Below are 20,187 nucleotides of genomic sequence, written 5' to 3' on the forward strand. Positions count from 1 at the left end.
TTGGATCCAGAAAAATACTGATCCTAAAAGGAAACTAAAGGTTTTCTAACAATTCTATTTGGGGTGTTCTCATGTATGCTGAGCACTGTCACTTTCCGGCCTGTAGGGGGCGACAGAGGAGGAGAGTTTGTTGGACAGCCAATGAACTGCGAGGTCAAAGGAGCTGCGTGGTTTGCGCAGATCTGTATATCATGTGGAACGGTACTTTGACTCACTGAAAGTCACTGTTGATGCTTTGAGATCGCTAAAATAGAGAGGCACAGAGAGGCCGTGTGGGAGCGAGCAGTGCCCTCCTGATCCGGTAGTGGCTACGTGTAACTGAGAGGAAAATGGCAGAAAGGAAGAATAATAATAATGCTCCAAACTCCAGTGCTAACTTATTATTCAGCGATGCTCCGGAGTTTAACTTCAACCTACCCTTCCTGCCCGTGAGTCAGGCCACCGGTCCGGCCGTGTTATCAGGAGGTGAGTCTGTGTGATGAAGTGAGTGGGACAGGAAATGTGGAAATGTCACATGAAAACATGAGCGCTGTGAGCTGGAGGCACAGATAGGGGACCAGACCGGGACCTGACCAGGACTAGACCTGGTGATGTGGAGTGTCAGGACGCAGAGCTGCAGTGTGACTGTGTGTGTGTGTGCAGAAAGAAGAGGCTTCACACTCTGTATGTGATGAGATCTGGATTCATGTGAAATGTGGTGAAGTGAGCTTTTACCTTGATATGAACGATGAAGACGTGTCCACTGCCACATACACCTCAACGTCAGGCCTTTACTGTACAAATAAAACATGCACACACATCTGAAACTATAGTTAACTCACACATGAGCTGACAGCAAAGTAGGGGTTGTGTAGTTGTGTATGTGCCAATCTACTGAATTGTTGTCCCATCACCAATACAAGTTTTAAATTGATTTATTCCTGCAAAGCTTACATGTTTGTCAAGATCCTGCTATTATCTATCCAATCCCTAAATGATACATAAGTTAAATGGAAGCTTTATATTTATTAAATCAACATTTATAGGGTTCTCACAATTGGAAGGTGGCTGTCCCCAACCTAAATCCCTACATTTAAGTTCATGACAGTTTTACTTGTTTTGGATTTCTTTTCATTGTAGATTTTTAAAAGATGTTGTTAGAATAATTAAAAAGGAATTAAGAAAAAAAAATGTATTTATTTAAAATTATGAAGATATAAGTACAAAATGGTGTCCCAGTCATGTTTAAAAATATTGTTTATTGATAAAAAAAATGTGTGAAAAACCTTGGAGTACAATTTTTAGAAATATGTTTTAAAGACAGGTGAACATTTTTAATCCATTAAAATATTTTTTTATTCGGTCAAAATCATTTTGTGTCGGTTGTGACAAATTTTGGAAAATTAAAATGTCAGAAACTCTGAAAATAAAAGTTAAAATTAAGCATACAAATTCAAGAAGTACACTACCAGTCAAAAGTTTGGACACACCTTCTTATTCAAGGGTTTGTATTTATTTTAATTACTTGAAACACTGTAGATTAATACTGAAGACATCAAAACTATGAAAGAACATATATGGAATTATTGAATGAACAAAAAAGTGTTAAACAAAGCAGAATCTGTTTTAGATTTTAGATTCTGTAAAGTAGCCCCCTTTTTCCTTCATTACAGCTTTACATTCTTGGTATTCTCTCAGTCTGCTTCATGAAGTGGTCTCCTGGAATGGTTTCTAATGAACATGAGCCTTGTCAAGAGTTCATTTGTAGAATGACTTGCCTTCTTAATGTGTTTGAGACCATCAGTTGTGTTGTTCAGAGGTAGGGTTAGTACACAATGGATAGCCCTATTTGACTACTGTTGTAATCCAGATTATGACAAAACCAGATTATTTCATAGTTTTGATGTCTTCAGTATTAATCTACAATGTTGAAAATAATTAAAATAAATAAAAACCATTGAATGAGAAGGTGTGTCCAAACTTTTGACTGGTAGTGTATGTTCCTTGGATGTTTCACTATATAGACATATACATTTTTTTCCCCGGGTGTTCTGAATCCTGTCTTTGACCAAATTCTGAAGAACGGCCTATATATACAGTGGTGGCCAAAATGATCAGAACACCTGACCGATCTGAATATATTGACCTTTATTTTGCTTTTAAAACATGATTTCGTTTCATAATGTTCACAAAACATGCAGCTAGTTGCTCTGAGCACAACAAATATCAGATGAAGTGAGTCCAAACTTTGATATTTGGTTTGTCCACCTTTTAATCACAGCAGCACCTCTCTCTGACGTAGTGTCCATATATGTCCTGAGAACTTCCACACTAATGTTATCCCATGCCTTCTGCAACTCTTCCTTTGTATGTAAAATTGATCCAGTTTATTCTCCAACTCGCCACAAATTAGCTTGATGGGGGTTGAGGTCCGGCCTTTGAGGGGTCCAGTCCTACATTTTCAAAGTTCCAGCAGATTTCTTCTGTCACAGGTAGATCAGGCAATAGTTCGAAGAGTGTTTAGGGTCATTGTCTTCTTGGAAAATAAGACGACTCCCAGATGGTCCTCTGTGCCTCACCAGGATGTTGTGGTCTACTTTCTTATTCATGAATCCATTAGTTTTCACTGAGTCACCTGTTCCTGAGGCTGACATGACATTTTGAGATGCTTCACTTGTCTGTCTGAAAGTTTCTAATGTGACTTGGTGGCATCATGGCGGTCTTAAGTGTTCTTAACGGTGCTTGGACTGCATCTTGAGTCCTTGGCTTTGCAGCGGTAGCTCCAGCCAGCATCATAAAGGGTCTTTATTCGAACCTGCTGCTCACTCTTCAGCTTCTTCTTCACCTTCAGCATGTTCAGAGAGCAACATGTGTTCACGACTTCTTCTAGAGGCTTTGGATTTATCCCAATTGGCGGTGTGGCCTCAGTGACAATAAAACCCTGATATTACCAAGCACTTAATGAGCAGGGGAGGCCTTCTACACTGAGAAGAACCACACAGCTGTGTCCTCAGACTCCATAACTATCAATTTAACCACGATCACACCTGACCATGATCACACGGGTTATTCGGCTTCTTCTGTGAAGGAACATGATGATGTGACACTGACAGTGAGATAGGCTGAGCTTGTTTTTTGGAGGAAAGTGATCTAAATTTCCTGAAGATGGATCTATTCTATGGTTTATAGAGCGTGATGATGACTTTGTAGATATTTCATTTATTTTATGGGGATTTTAAAGACCAATTCAACCAAAATGTTAATGTTTCCTTTGTTATTACTCAGCAGATGATTCCACTGATGTGGGAGAAGAAGACAGCTTCCTGGGTCAGACCTCTGAAAACGGATCAGCCCCCTCTACATTCAACTACTTTGCCAGCCCCGTAACCAGCGGTGATCCATTCGCCTCCATCGGCCAGTTACCATGCCCGTCACCTGCCCTGTCAGCAGCACCCACAACCGCAGACCAGGTGTCTGCGCCGAGGAGTCTCAACACGACTCCAGTACCCATGTCAGGCTCTCAAATGAACCCCGCTCCTGCAGGGTTCGGCAGCACAGTGTACCAGAGTCCTATGGGGTATCACGCCTCTCAGCCCACTTCAATGACCACACCACCACCTCCCCAGATGCAGCCACAGGGTCATAATCCATACCGACACACCTCTACTTCCAGTAAAGCACGTCCTTATATTCCAGGGCCAGAGATCATGCAACAAACGCACATACCTCAGCAGCACAATCCGTACTCTCTGAGCTCTATGCCGCACACTTCCCCCATGTCAGAGATGGCGTACACAAGGGTAAATATGAGGCTTGGATTCATCTGTTAAGTAACTTCATGAAGAAGACATAAGAATCAGGATGTTTTTCTCTCTTCAGGCTTCTCCAACACAGATGCAATCAACCCTTCCACCTCCTGCATCTTCTGCCGGAGCGATAGTTCCTGCTGGTCCCATGATGCCGTACAGCTACAGCGTTTATGAGCCCATTCAACCTCACTGGTTCTACTGCAAACAAGTGGAGTCAAAGAGCGTCTGGCTTCCTTTCAGCTTCATCGACTCCCTTCAGCTCGAGGAGACATATAACTCAGGTGAAAGTCATTATTGAATAAGGTAAAAGGGTTCTTAACTTTAGTATTCATTCCATTGCTACTCTTAAGGTGCCTTTCGACCGAGAGTTCTGGGGTCTTTTAGCCCCCAGAACTACTTTATCCTGAACTAAAAGGTTCCTGTGCCCCCATTGTTGTCTGCGTTTGGACCGTGGGCTGAAGTCCCGGGTAGATTGTGTAAATCAGGCCAGTGACGTATGGAGGGAAAAAAGTAAATGCACTACACCACCAGACCAGTAGAGGGCAGTAAAACAAAGACGAATGCCATTCATCACAGATGACACCATAGAAGCAGACGGACAGGCAGGTATCATTATGAGCAACACAACAGTTAGCCTGTTAGCATGAAGAGATTCAGCTGATGCTGTTTTAGATGGTGCTATATTTCATCACAGATGGATTCACTGAATCAACACGTGAGAGGAGATAAGCACGAGTAGCAAAGACGTTTCAACACGGCTTTAAAATCCTTTTGAACTCAAAAAGCCGTGGCAGAGATTCGCCGGTGTTTTGGATTAAACAGCAACCCTGTTAACTGTAGACTTTCAGCCGGATGCATCCCTCATAAACGTCTTTAGACGATCATTAAATATCTGATGAGGATATTTTGAAATCTTAATAAAAACTAAACTAGTTTTCATTCCCAGGAACTCCCTCTGTGTTTCAACAGCTGTGTAAACTCCACAAACACTGACACGTTCAGCTGAAGGTCTCCAGTTCACAGGGTCACTTTTAAAACCGGAACACCGGGAGAGATGCATTCACGGTGGGCTGAGAGAAGACTACTGTTACAAGCTGCTAAATCAAGAGAATCACAGCTTCTTCTTTTGAAAAGTACACACACATACAAAAAAGATAGAACAAATAAAAACTAATGAAAGAAAGAGAAATCAAGTGAATCACAGATGTGTGTGATGTTATTGTGGACGGCGAGCGGAATAAAAACACTGAGGTTAATCTACCAATCAGACACGTTCAGCATTGCAGGCCCCGCCCCCTGAAAGTCCCGGGACCTTTGAAAAGTACTACCCCCCTAGCAGGGGCTTTTCAGGGGAGAGATTAACTACCCCTGAACTAAATTTAGACCCTGGGTCCTGCGGTCAAAAATGCCTTTAGTTTCATTCAATGTTTAGTTTAAATTATTTTCTGTAAGTTTAGTTGAGTTTATCAATTCATTCATTTTGAAAACGCTCTGATTTAGTTTCGGTTTTTAGTTTTACTTCTTCTTTCCGACTATGACCACTTCCACCAAAACACCAGACAAGGACAGACTGGACACACTGATGTGTGACATGCTGGTGTTGAACAACCTTAGCTTAAAGTTGTATAGATCTGATATTAACCCAATGTGATCCACACTGATGTCAGCTCTCTTTGTTTTCTAGTTCAACCGGACCCAGAAGCTGTGATCGTGCGTACAGACGGAGGGCGATATGACGTGCAGCTTTACGACCGAATACGGACCGCAGTGTACTGGGAGGAGGAGCCTACGGAGGTCCGGCGCTGCTCGTGGTTCTACAAGGGGGACACAGATAGTCGCTTTATTCCCTACTCGGAGGAGTTCAGTGAAAAGCTGGAGGTACTTCACCACACACAGAAAGATTCAGGAGGACATCTTTAGAATTTATTTGAGTCAGTCCTTTTCTGTTGGACTGGAGGGATGACCTCTGATCAATGTGGAGGAAACAGATGATTTATGAACAAAAACCCAAGACCCAACATCAAGACAGGATAAGATCCAGTCCCATCTTACAGACAGGACTCAGTCTGATCTCATCTTAATCCACCATGAGCAGAGCACTTTGCAGCATTTAGCAAGTGACAGTGGCAAGGACAAACTTCCTTTAACAGGCAGAAACCTCCAGTAGGACCAGACTCATGTTAGACACACACCTGCTGAGACTGTGTTGGAGAGAGGGATAGAGGGAGATGAAGAGAGAGAGAGATGATAGTGGTGAGACGGATAGTAGTAGTTGTAGCAGCTGGAGTCTGGCACGTCCACAGCAGCAGAGATCCAGAGGAACCTATGAGACAAGGGAGCTCAGGGACTCCAGAAAGGTCTATGGTTAGTAACTTTAATAGGACAGGAAGAGTTAAAGTGAGAGACAGGCAGAGAGAGGAGAGAGAGGGAAAGACAGGATCCCAGCGTGTCAGTCTAAGCCTATATCAGCATAACTAAGAGCTGGTCCAAGCCTGATCCAGCTCTAACTATAAGCTTTATCAAAAAGGAAAGTTTGAAGCCTACTCTTAAAAGTAGAGAGGGTGTCTGCCTCCTGGACCCTGACTGCTAGATGATTCCAAAGTAGAGGGGCCTGATGGCTGAAGGCACACATCTGCTGAGACCTTTATGTTCCTAATCCTCGTCCGATCAGAAAAAGTAACTGAGCCATTGAACTTTGGACTCTATAGCTGCGACACTCCCACCTTGAAGCACTTTGTAATCTGTCTAATATAACAAAGTCATAAAAGTATCATTCTTATAACTGTTGTTTATTGAAGTTTTATTACTTCTCCACTGTTTTCTTCACCTCAGGCAGAATATAAGAAAGCTGTGTCGACCAACCAGTGGCACCGTAGACTGGAGTTCCCCTCCGGAGAGACCATCGTCATGCACAATCCAAAGGTAGACCTGTGTGTGTCCAGCGCTAAGCTGTGCTCTTGTGATGATTGGTCCCATTTGTCTGATCCACTCAGTTCTTCTTGTAGGTGATTGTGCAGTTTCAGCCCTCTTCCATGCCTGACGAGTGGGGCACGACTCAGGATGGACAGACCAGGCCTAGAGTGGTGAAAAGGGGGATTGACGATGACCACGATGAAGTGAATGATGGTAAAGTCCCTGCACCCAAATTGGTTTAATCTGAGTAGAGACTTTAATTATTTGAGAGTTTCTGAGTAAATGTGATGAGCTTGATTACAAACAGCTCAGATACTAAGTACCTCTGCCTCTGGTGTTGCTCATGGTAGTGAAAGTTAATAACCGTTGTCAAGGAGTTTTAACAAATCAGAATCAAGCATCTTACACAGCCACAGATCAGTAAGAGAGCCGGGGTGATAACATGTGAATAATTGTCTCTGGATCAGTGAGTGAGGTAACCATCTGTGCACCTTTCTTAGGTGAGATGCCGAAGGTGGATCATCTTGTCTTCATGGTCCATGGAATCGGTCCCGTGTGTGACCTGAGGTTTCGGAGCATGGTGGAGTGTGGTGAGTACTGCTCAGTCATGTTAGCTGGCAGTAAACCCTCCATTGTGACATCTGTGACATAAACTGTGCCTCCTTGTGTTTACAGTGGACGACTTCCGGAGCGTGTCACTGAAGCTGCTCAACAGTCACTTTAAGACGTCGCTGGACAAAGGAGCGATCAGCAGGGTGGAGTTCCTCCCTGTCCAGTGGCACACAGCTCTACATGGGGATGCTACGGGGGTGGACAGGTGAGGAGAGGCAGGTGTACACTAACTATGGATATAACTGATGGTAATAAAAGTAGACATGAACAGAAGGCTTTATGAATACATGCATATCTCCACATGTGGTTGCTGTTGTGAAAAGATCCTACCGTATATGACCGACCAGCCACGCTGTTTTCCTTCTTGACTTCCCTTCCTCACCTGCTCTCAAACACCCAAACACAGATAACAAAGTATTGTTTGGATCTTTAGAGGTTCAGTAATTCTTTAAACAGCAGGCTGCTGTCATTTTAAGTCATGCAGGCATGCAATTATTCTTATTCCTGGATTTACAGCAACCGTCCTGCACCTCAGTTACTGCCTCCAATGGTGGATCTGAGTTGTCTTGAGAATGTGCATGCCTGAGTGTGTGTTTGTGTGTGTGTGTCTGTGAAGGTTCTCAGTCATCCAGTTCATGGTAATTCAAAGCTTGATCCGTAAGGCAATTGGACTGGTAAAAGTTCTTCAAGAGCCAGCTCCTCGGGCCAGGACTCAGCTGTACATCTGCACCTCAAAGACAAGGGACACTCCTTTGAGGACAGCAAGGTTCAGATCCTGGACAGAGAAGAGCGTTGGTATGAAAGAGGGGTCAAGGAAGCCATCTATGTTAAACTTGAACACCCTTCTCTTAACAGAGGTGGCGGACTAAGACACCATTTGTCTCCTACATACAACACTGTTTTGAATTCTCTGTCAAAACAAGTAAGACCACACTCACACCAGACATCATGTGTCTCCAACGGCCCACAGCTGGCCCATCACCCTAACAACTGCCAGGAACTAACGACCCTACTTGGGACCCTTTGTGACTACCTGGAGCTCTTCCCCAGTCTGGTCAGAACTGAAGAAGTCTTCGGAGGAGAGGTTAAACGTCTTCAAGAATTTCTACCAATCCAGTTGCCTTACGGATCAAGCTTTGAAAGAATGTGTGTGTGTGTGATCACAAAATAAAACAACAAATCAGAAACATATTAGCATCAACTTCTAACAGAGAAGGTTCAGGTGTCATGAATCATCGCTGATTGGAGGGAAATGCTGCCCCCCACGTGTTGAAAACATGAGCGTGACCCGTAACTGGAGCTTAGTCTCTGCCATCAGAGAATATTTTGATGAACATATTTTTGATCCTCTGTAAACTTTTCTATCAGCATGCCAAAGGTGCATGAAGCATTTCCATGTTTGTCCTTGTTAGCGCAGAAACCTACCTTTTCTGTTAGAAGTTAATGTCGTCGTGTTTTGCTTTATCCAAATTGAAAAATTCATCACTAATTACCGAACAGCCCCCTCTAAACACACACACACACCCTCATTTATCAAAATCTAGATCTCATTAACGATAACAAATGTGCTGCCTGAAAGTTTTTGTCAGAGACATTAATTATGATCAGAATTTTATGTTTACTTCCCCTTCTTGAAAGTCACAAAACATTCACCCTGCAGCTACAGAAACCCTGCAGTACTGAAATGTTGCTTAAACAGAGATTTGATATTCATGAAAATGAACTGGGCAGGAGTCTGTTGCACAGTTAAAGGATTTAAAGGACAGATAATCATTGCACATGAATTTCCTTCATAGGCTTAATGACGATGAAATGCATCTGATCGCTTGAAATTGGCGACTCCGTTCCCTTGAGCAAGACGGTGTTAAACCTATATGACACTGTGATTCTTCTGTTCATGGTTATGGTGAAACATGTATGGCTCACTGACCTGTTTTAAGACAAATGGAACCCTGGATAGATATATAAGAACATCATTACATACACAGACGATGCAAATTTCAGGTTACTTGTTGTTGGGGTTGTTTCTTTTTATACTACACAGAATAACACACAGATGTATCTTTTAAAAAGCCGAAGAACTGATGGACTTTTTCTTTCTCTCTGTAGGAGGATAAAGAAGATCACCTTGCCCAGCACTGGGCGTTTACGTCACTTTACCAATGAGACTCTGTTAGACGTGCTCTTCTACAACAGTCCCACGTACTGCCAGACCATCATGGACACAGTTGCCCAAGAGATTAATAGACTCAATACGTTGTTCATGGAGAGGAACCCAGACTTCAAAGGATGCGTGTCGGTGGCAGGACACAGCTTAGGTAAAGAATGGCTCCTCACTCACACGTACCTGCTACTTTATGTTGTGTCTGTCTTTTCATCTGGACTGAGTTCTTCTTGTTTGTACCGGCAGGTTCCCTGATCCTGTTTGATCTGTTGTCAAATCAGATGAACGGCTCTGCACCCATGCCCGTCATACCATCTGCCAATGGGGGCACCAAAGAGGTCATACACTGGTTCATATTTAACACATACAGTTACATATAATAATAATAATAGTATAACTTTATTTATATAGCACCTTTAAAAACAAATGTTTACAAAGTGCATTGACAAACAAAGCATGTTTGAATAACAAAGTAAACCTTTTGACAGACAGAGAGGAGGAACATTAACATGCATAACAGAAAACAACACAAGAGGTTCAAAAGAATTAAACAGAATGAAGTGGTGTGACAATAAACCAATAAATCATTGTTTAAGAGGTTTTTCAAAGATAAATAAATAAAGTAGATAAAATAAAATGGATAAGTTAATAAAATAGGATGGATAAATAAATAAAATAAAATGGATAAATAAATAAAATGAAATGGATAAATAAATAAAATAAGATGGATAAATAAATAAAATAAATAAAATTAGATGGATAAATAAATAAAATGAAATGGATAAATAAAATAAGATGGATAAATAAATAAAATAAGATGGCTAAATAAATAAAATTAGATGGATAAATAAATAAAATAAAATGGATAAATAAATAAAATAGGTAAGTAAATAAAAGCATTAAAAGGACAATAAAGAGTTTTTCAGAATAAGAGAACGACATCACATTGAGAAAATAAAGAAAAAGTGTTTAAATTAGGACCATTAAAATAATAAATGAAAAATTCATTAATTAATTCATTAAAACAATATATAATAAGATAATAAAATCAAATTAAAAACCAGTAATTGGTTGGATAAAAACTTAAAAAATAATAATAATATAGAATCAAAAGCAGTTAGAAGGATGAAGTCACATAAAAGTAAGTCTGTAAAAATGGGTTTTAAGAAGAGATTTAAAAGATGTCAGTGACTCTGCGAGCCTTATCTCCTCAGGGAGGTCGTTCCAAAGTCGAGGGGCTCTGATGGAGAAAGTGCAATCCCCTTTGCAACTGAGCCTTGACTTTGGAACGACCAAAAGGGCCCCACCTGAGCATCTAAGGCTGCGAGATGGCCCTTAATTTGTGAGCATTTCTGTAATATAGTTTGGGGCAAGACCCAGGCGAGCTTTAAAAGTGGTCAGTAAAATCATAAAATCTATTCTAAAACGCAGAGGAAGCCAGTATTCCCTGCTCACTATATTTGATATGTCATCATTCATCATAAAAACTTCTTAAGCATAACTTTGCACAATAATGTTGCTGAACACAAATGTATGTTGTACCTCTCACATCAGGTGATAGCGCCCGTTGTTCCTCAGGAGAATAAGGCCGCTGCTGCTCAACCTCCTGTGGAAGAAGAAGGGGAGGAGTTTGAGGATCTCTCTGCCATGCTGGAACATCTGGGGTTGTCTGAGTACAAGACCACCTTTGATGATGAGAGAATCGACACCGAGTCTTTTGTGAGAACAGCAGCCTCTTTTACTTGTTTTAAAGTCAGACATATGACCTAAACTTACAGGTCTAGGGGGGTGAGGAGACAAGTTTGCAGGTCGTCTAATACTTTGTGAAAGTTGGATACCAGGACTAAAGCCTAAAATATAACAGCTCTATACTACTGTCCCTGCATAGATGTGATATCATTGGTATCATTTTTACACCATGAGCAGAGCACTTTGCAGCATTTAGCAAGTTACAGTGGCAAGGACAAACTTCCTTTAACAGACAGAAACCTCCAGCAGGACCAGACTCATGTTAGACACACATCTGCTGAGACCGTGTTGGAGAGAGGGATAGAGGGAGATGAAGAGAGAGAGAGATGATAGTGGTGAGACGGATAGTAATAGTTGTAGCAGCTGGAGTCTGGCACGTCCACAGCAGCAGAGATCCAGAGGAACCTACGAGACAAGGGAGCTCAGGGACTCCAGAAAGGTCTATGGTTAGTAACTTTAATGGGACAGGAAGAGTTAAAGTAAGAGACAGGCAGAGAGTGGAGAGAGAGGGAAAGACAGGATCCCAAAGTGTCAGTCTAAGCCTATAGCAGCATAACTCGGAGCTGGTCCAAGCCTGATCCGGCTCTAACTCTAAGCTTTATCAGAAAGGAAAGTTTGAAGCCTACTCTTAAAAATAGAGAGGGTGTCTGCCTCCCGGACCCTGACTGGTAGATGACTCCAAAGGAGAGGTGCCTGATAACTGAAGGCTCAACCTCCCATACTACTTTTAGAGACTTTAGATACAATTGGAAGCAGGACAAACGGGTTAGGATGAGGATGAAAACTGGTGACCGATGACAGGGTCTTGTGCAGCCAAGGATCATGTAATGAAGGCTGGCCCATGTGGTCTAATCCAACAGAAGAGCTGCAGTTTTCAGACAGACTACTAAAGCCTGTGAGGGATGATTGAGGGATGATTCTGCATTTCATTTCTACTAAATCAGGCTGAGATTATAATGATGTTTTTCTTCACTTCTTGCATATTCTATCACTTTTATAAGTAAGTTTGCCGTCATCTCCCTCTCTCCCTCTCTCCCTCTCTCTCTCTCACTTTCATTCAGCTCATGTGCACAATTGAAGACCTGAAGGAGATGAAAATCCCACTCGGTCCCAGGAAAAAGATCGCCAAGTTTGTCAAAGAACGACTGAACAAGCAGGTATACATGTCTCTGTAGTATCTGTGACGCCTGCAGTTTATTAGTGATGACTGACTTTCTGTGCGTGTGTGTGTCTTTGTTTCAAAGGCGGCCCAAGAAAAGAAAGCAGAGGTCAGTCCGGTAGAAGTCCCCCCACCAGCAGTTGAAGCTCTTCCTGATACCTCTGTGCAGAACCCCCCTGTTGGCAGTAACTTTTCCTCCATACATGTCAACTACAATTACTTTGAAGTTGGCACCGGACAGGTACATACGACAAAGGCATCAAGTTATGGTTGATCTGAATGTTTAAATGGCCTTTAATGACTTTCTTCATATTTCTGTCTCTCAGGTGTCCGTGGTTTACCAAGCTCTCGACTTTGAGCCAGTGAATTTCTTTGCCTTGGGTTCTCCAATCGGCATGTTCTTAACGGTCCGAGGTCTGGAAAAGATTGAAGAGAATTACCAGCTGCCCACGTGCAAAGGGTTCTTCAATATCTACCATCCAGTATGTAGCTCTTACAATCTGTATATCTTCAAGAACACTGTCAGTGAACCTGCAGATGTTCAACAGTTACTGTTTTAGGTACCGTGTCCACTAAAGGTGCATTTTGACCAAGTGGTCTTTTAGCCCCCAGAACTACTTTACCCAGAACTAAAGGTTCCTGTGCCCCCATTGTTGTCTGCGTTTCGATTGCGGGCTGAAGTCCCGGGTAGATTGTGCAAATCAGGCCAGTGACGTATGGAGAAAATAAAGTAAATGCACTACACCACCAGACCAGTAGAGGGCAGTACAACAAAGAGAAATGCCATTCATCACAGATGACACCATAGAAGCAGACGGACAGGCAGGTATCATTATGAGCAACACAACAGTTAGCCTGTTAGCATGAAGAGACTCAGCTGGTGCTGTTTTAGATGGTGCTATATTTCATCACAGATGGATTCACTGGATCAACACGTGAGAGGAGATAAGCTCGAGTAACAAAGACGTTTCAACACGGCTTTAAAATCCTTTTGAACTCAAAAAGCCGTGGCAGAGATCGACCGGTGTTTTGGTTTAAACAGTGACCCTGTTAACTGGAGACTTTCACCAGGATGCATCCCTCATAAACATCTTTAGACGATCATTAAATATCTGATGAGGATATTTTGAAATCTTAATCAAAACTAAACTAGTTTGCATTCCCAGGAACTCCCTCTGTGTTTCAAAAGCTGTGTAAACTCCACAAACACTGACACGTTCAGCTGAAGGTCTCCAGTTTACAGGGTCTCTTTTAAAACCGTAACACCGGGAGGAGAGACGCATTCATGGTTGGCTGAGAGAAGACTACTGTTACAAGCTGCTAAATCAAGAGAATCACAGCTTCTTCTTTTGAAAAGTACACACACATACAAAAAAGATAGAACAAATAAAAACTAATGAAAGAAAGAGAAATCAAGAGAATCACAGATGTGTGTGATGTTATTGTGGACGGAGGGCGGAATAAAAACACTGAGGTTAATCTACCAATCAGACACGTTCAGCATTGCAGGCCCTGCCCCCCGAAAGTCCCGGGACCTTTTAAAAGTACCAACAGGGGCTTCTCATGGGGGGATTAACTAACCCTGAAATAAATTTAGACCCTGGGTCCTCCGGTCGAAATGCACGTAGTTCAGAGGTTAAGTCCCTGCGGTCGAAAAATGCCTTAAAATGCTCTGTATGCTTCAGAGTTGCTTTCATTCAATGACATGTTAACAACAAAACTGTAAAAACTACTGGTAGAAATTGTTTCATAGCATTAGTAGCTGTAATCTGTTCCTCGAAAAAGGTATGATAACACAGTACAGTATCGCCACAATGATTTTGCTTTGGTTTAAATACTATAGTAAAAACAGAGGCTACAGAGCATCCCTTGATTTAGCTAAGCTATCGCTGTTATCTCTACCTGATTGATTGAAACCCCTGACGGACACAGGGGTCAGTCAGGGGTAACAGATCTTACTAAAATGTAAGCTTCTTTCAGGGATTTGAGTTCTTTTTTCTGTTATTCACACTACCAGTCAAAAGTTTGCACACACCTTCTCATTCAAGGGTTTGTATTTATTGTAATGATTGTAAACACTGTAGATTAATACTGAAGACATCAAAACTATGAAAGAACATATATGGAATTATTGAATGAACAACAAAGTGTTAAACAAAGCAGAATCTGTTTTATATTTTAGATTCTGTAAAGTAGCCCCCTTTTTCCTTCATGACAGCTTTGCACACTCTTGGTATTCTCTCAGTCTGCTTCATGAAGTGGTCTCCTGGAATGGTTTCTAATGAACATGAGCCTTGTCAAGAGTTCATTTGTAGAATGACTTGCCTTCTTAATGTGTTTGAGACCATCAGTTGTGTTGTTCAGAGGTAGGGTTAGTACACAATGGATAGTCCTATTTGACTACTGTTGTAATCCAGATTATGGTAAAACCAGATTATTTCATAGTTTTGATGTCTTCAGTATTAATCTACAATGTTGAAAATAATTAATAAATAAAAACCATTGAATGAGAAGGTGTGTCCAAACTTTTGACTGGTAGTGTATGTGTCAATCATTTTGTGTTTTCCTTTACATTATTACATTTCCAGCCCAATCGGTCACATAAATATTCAACAGGCTGCAGGAATTAAATGTTAGATGCTCATCATTTCTTGGGGGAGGACTCCCAGACCCCCCTCTTGTTACCTCTGCCTCAATTTTTTAAATCAACCCTAAACTTTGAGTATCAGGTTTGAAGTGCTCTTTCTATTTTCCTCAAATACACCACTGATCATTCTTATGTTAAATCCATGTGTGATCAAAGGTCTATGTCATATTAATCTCACTCCAGCCAGACACTCTGAGTTGGCAACCCTGACAAAGTTGATATCAGAAGTCCCGCCCCTTCTTGATTCTGATTGGACGGGGATCAAGAAGTGACATTGATGAGCGTTGCGGTGTTCCAAAAGTTGACCTTTTTTCAACTGAGAGCTCTGAGACAGAGACCAGCTGAGGGTGTTTTTGCACTGAGGACACTGAATCGCATAGAGTCTGAATAGAAATGATTTGTTAGTGGACACGGCACCTCGCTCAGCCCACAGGAAGTGTTTTTATTATTCTAGTGTGGGGAGGTATTTCAGTCAGACACTGAAAGCTCTGATTATTAAATCACATCCTTGTCTTACATGATCATGTTTAACGTTTAATGTAAACTTAAAGCTTTGAGTCTGCAGTAAACTCCTAACACTCAATGTCTGAATCCATTCTCTTCCAGCTGGACCCAGTGGCATACAGGATTGAGCCCATGATAATACCAGACCTGGACTTAAAGCCTGTCTTGATCCCTCATCACAAAGGAAGGAAGAGGCTTCACCTTGGTACAGCATACACTTCTCACAGTCACAGTTACACGTTTGTAACTTGTGATAAAGTGAAATAAATATCTGTGTGATCTTCTTTTTGTTTCAGAGCTGAAGGAGAGTCTCTCCAGAATGGGCTCTGACCTGAAGCATGGTTTCATCAGCTCCCTGAGGACTGCATGGCAGACTCTCAACGACTTCGCCCGCGCTCACACCTCCTCTGCTCAGCTTCAGGCTGAGCTGGCCATCGTAGCCAATCAGATTGAAGAGCAGGAGAAGCAAGCTCGGGAGGGTGGGTTTTTTTTTTATCTGTGTCTGCTCTAATAAGTGTTTTTGTCTTAGTTAGTTAATTTATAACTCCACTCTGGATTTCCTCAGACCATAAGATCCCAGAGAGCCTTGAGCTGCCGAGAGAGGAGGAGCCTCAGGTGAAAGTGGGGCTGCTGAATGGAGGGAACCGCATCGATTACGTCCTGCAGGAGAAGCCCATAGAGAGCTTCAACGAGTACCTGTTTGCCCTCCAAAGTCATCTCTGCTACTGGTACAGACGACCCTTCATTCTCAGCTATGTTCACATGTTTGGTTGAAGATGATGAAGATGATGAAGATGATGAAGATAATATACTAACACCTCTGTTCCTTTCAGGCAATCTGAAGACACGGCTCTGCTCCTCCTCAAAGAGATCTACAAGACCATGGGGATCCACCCGGAGCAGATCATACATTAACACGATGAAGTTTGAAGCTGAAAATACACCCGTCAGATGTTTCTTTTTTTTCTTAGTGATTATTCTCTCATGTTTTTTTTTTCCTTTTTGCTATCAATGTAGTTTGATTTATCAGATTGACTGATACAACTGTACAACGCCATTTGTCTTAAATAAAGAAACATAAATTAGCTCCTAGATTTAAAGACATCTGAAACGTTTGGTGGGCTTTGTCCATTTTATTGATTAAATTAAAGAACTGGTATTTTAAAATATGCAATTTCATATCAACTGTTTACTGCATTGAGTTCAACTTGTGTTCATTTTATTTTAAAATAACTCCTCCTCATACAAACAGTGTTTGCTCATGGGAGGAAGACTCGACGTTTCCCTATTTTCCAAACCGTAGATATACAGGTGCAGCTCAAAAAATTACAATATCAGGAAAAAGTTCAGTAATTTGTATCATTCATTCCATAAAGTGAACCTCATATTATATTGATTCATTACACATAGTGACATATTTCAAGCTTGTATTTCTTGTAATTGTGATGATTATGGCTTACAGATAATGAAAACCCAAATTCAGTGTCCCAGAAAATTAGAATATTACATAAGATCAATATAAGAGGATATTTTAAACAGAAATGTCAGGCTTCTGAGAAGTATTTTCATCTCTACGGACTCAATACTTGGTTGGGCTTCCTTTTGCATGAATTACCGCATCAATGCGGTGTGGCAAGGAGGTGATCCGCCTGTGGCACTGGTGAGGTGTAATGGAAGCCAGGTTGCTTTGATAGCAGCCTTCGGGTCATCTGCATTGTTGAGTCTGGTGTCTCTCATCTTCCTCTTGACAGTACCCCATAGATCCTCTATGACCTGAATCCCATAGATCAGGGGTGTCAAACATGTGGCCCTCGGGCCAAAACCGGCCCGCCAGAGGTGCCAATCCGGCCCGCAGAACGACTTTGCAAAGTGAAAAAATTACATAGAAGACATTAACTGCAATTTTTCAATGAAAGTAACTACTATTTCAAATTGTCCCCTGAGGGTCACATAAAATCATAGTGCTGATGGAGCGCACCTGAACGGCACTTTTTTCCTCAAAGTGAGAAAATAGATGACTTGCTGTTTGCATAATCCGGTTGAGATTCATAAAGACTTTTTAGAGCACTATAAGATGATCCACTAACTACTAGCACTAGCTAGTAACACTGTTCATGCTGGAGCTGAGGGGTCCAGAATAATCAACTTTACCTTAGTAAAATAAATCTTAGTATAATCTATCTGTTTGCAGTAAACATTACACTCTGTGTCAGGTGAATGTGTAACCTGTGTGTTTGGTGTGTTCACAGCAGGTTTCAGGGCTTAAAGAGTAAAATATTTGGCCCTACTATGAGACTAATCATGGCAATAAATACAACAGCCGTTTTTGTAGAAAGATAGTTCATTAAATGTGAACATTTACAGAATGTACTTCTACTTTTTTGCACTAAAACAAAGGGAAATATTTAGAGTTCTCGTTATTTATAGGTTATTATGTTATGACTTTACTGGTCCGGCCCACATCAGATCAACTTGGGCTGTATGTGGCCCCTGAACTGAAATGAGTTTGACGCCCCTGCCATAGCTCCTCTATGGGGTTCAGGTCAGGCGAGTTTGCTGGCCAATCAAGCACAGTAAAACCATGGTCACTGAACCAGCTTTTGGTACTTGTGGCAGTGTGGGCAGGTGCCAAGTCCTGCTGGAAAATGAAATCGGCATCTCCATAAAGCTTGTCAGCAGAAGGAAGCATGAAGTGCTCTAAAATGTCCTGATAGATGGCTGCATTGACTGTGGACTTCAGAAAACACAGAGGACCAACACAGATGACATGGCACCCCAGATCATCACTGACTGTGGAAACTTCACACTGGACTTCAAGCAATGTGGATTCTGTGCCTCTCCCCTCTTCCTCCAGACTCTGAGACCTTGATTTCAAAATGAAATGCAAACTTTGATCTGAAAAGAGGACTTCTGACCACAGATCAGCAGTCCAGTCCTTTTTTCTCCTTAGTCCAGGTAAGACCCTTCTGACGTTGTCTCTGGTTCAGGAGTGGCTTGACATGAGGAATGCAACATTTGTAGCCCATGTCCTGGATTCGTCTGTGCTGTAGTGGCTCTTGATGCTCTGACTCCAGCCTCAGTCCACTCCTTGTGAAGCTCTCCCACATTCTTGAATGGATTCTGCTTGACCATCCTCTCCAGGCTGCAGTTATCCCTGCTGCTTGTGCACCTTTTTATACCCCACTTTTTCCTTCCACTCAACTTTCTATGGATATGCTCGGATACAGCTCTCTGTGAACAACCAGCTTCTTATCGATGACCTTTTGTGTCTCCCCCTCCTTGTGGAGAGTATCAATGACGGTCTTCTGGACATCTGTCAAGTCAGCAGTCTTCTCCATGATAGTGTCCCTACTGAACCAGACTGAGAGACCATTTAAAGTCTCAGGACGTCTTTGCAGGTGTTTTGAGTTAATTAGCTGATTCGGGTGTGACACCATGAGTTTCCAATATTGAACTTTTACACAATATTCAAATTTTCTGAGACACTGAATTTTGGTTTTCATTTTTCTGTAATCCATAATCATCAAAAATTACAAGAATTAAAGACTTGAAATATGTCACTCTACAGTCATGGCCAAAAGTTTTGAGAATGACACATCTATTAATTTTCACAAAGTCTGCTGTTTCAGTTTTTATAATGGCAATTTACATATACTCCAGAATGTTATGAGGAGTGATCAGCTCAACTGCAATTAATTGCAAAGTCCCTCTTTGCCTTGAAAATGAACTTTATCACCAAAAACACATTTCCACTGCATTTCAGCCCTGCCACAAAAGGACCAGCTAACATCATTTCAATGACACACAGGTGTCACACACATTAACACAGGTGTGGGTGTTGATGAGGACAAGGCTGGCGATCAATCTGTCATGATTGAGTGACTGGACACTTTAAAAGGAAGATGATGCATGACACCATTGTTCCTCATCTGTTAGCCGTGGTTACCTGCAAGGAAACACGTGCAGCCATCATTGCATTGCACAAAAAGGGCCTAACAGGGAAGTTTATAGCAGCGAGTAAGATTGCACCTCAGTCAACCGTCTATCGAATTATCAAGAACTTCAAGGAGAGAGGTTCAATTGTTGCCAAACAGGCTCCAGGGCGCTCCAAGAAAGTCCAGCAAGCACCAGGACCGTCTCCTGAAGGTGTTACAGCTGTGGGATTGGGCCACCACCAGTGCAGAGCTTGCTCAGGAATGGCAGCAGGCAGGTGTGAGTGCATCTGCATGCACAGTGAGGCGAAGACTTTTGGAGGAAGGCCTGGTGTCAAGGAGGGCAGCAAAGAAGCCACTTCTCTCCAGTAAAAACATCAGGGACAGACTGATATTCTGCAGAAGGTACAGGGACTGGACTGCTGAGGACTGGGGTAAAGTCATTTTCTCTGATGAATCCCCTTTCCGATTGTTTGGGGCATCTGGAGGAAGGCTTGTTCGGAGAAGACGAGGTGAGCGCTACCAGCAGTCCTGTCTCTTGCCAACAGTGAAGCATCCTGAGACCATTCATGTGTGGGGTTGCTTTTCGGTCAAGGGAGTGGGCTCTCTCACAATGTTGCCTAAAAACACAGCCATGAATAAAGAATGGTACCAGAACGTCCTCCGAGAGCAACTTCTCCCAACCATCCAAGGGCAGTTTGGTGATGAAGAATGCCTTT

The 20,187-nt window shown here is 42.1% G+C and overlaps 1 protein-coding gene across 2 annotated transcripts; it reads left to right on the top strand.

The window, feature by feature from the left end:
• Positions 1-224: 224 nt before the first annotated feature.
• On the top strand, positions 225-16,707 carry sec23ip (SEC23 interacting protein). 2 transcript variants are annotated; one of them, XM_034682392.1, is made up of 18 exons: positions 225-465; positions 3,265-3,779; positions 3,859-4,069; positions 5,473-5,666; positions 6,621-6,710; positions 6,794-6,914; positions 7,202-7,291; positions 7,377-7,518; positions 9,423-9,631; positions 9,724-9,815; positions 11,032-11,196; positions 12,288-12,383; positions 12,471-12,626; positions 12,712-12,867; positions 15,639-15,741; positions 15,833-16,015; positions 16,102-16,264; positions 16,370-16,707. In XM_034682392.1, the coding sequence occupies exons 1-18, from the start codon at positions 330-332 to the stop codon at positions 16,449-16,451; spliced, it is 2,904 nt and encodes a 967-aa protein (XP_034538283.1). In that variant the 5' UTR covers positions 225-329; the 3' UTR covers positions 16,452-16,707. The 2 variants fall into 2 exon arrangements, with proteins under 2 accessions (XP_034538283.1, XP_034538284.1); XM_034682393.1 differs by having other exon boundaries at positions 3,268-3,779.
• Positions 16,708-20,187: the final 3,480 nt, after the last annotated feature.

This window comes from Notolabrus celidotus, chromosome 4 (genome assembly GCF_009762535.1).
Source record: "Notolabrus celidotus isolate fNotCel1 chromosome 4, fNotCel1.pri, whole genome shotgun sequence".
Taxonomy (NCBI): Eukaryota; Metazoa; Chordata; class Actinopteri; order Labriformes; family Labridae; genus Notolabrus; species Notolabrus celidotus.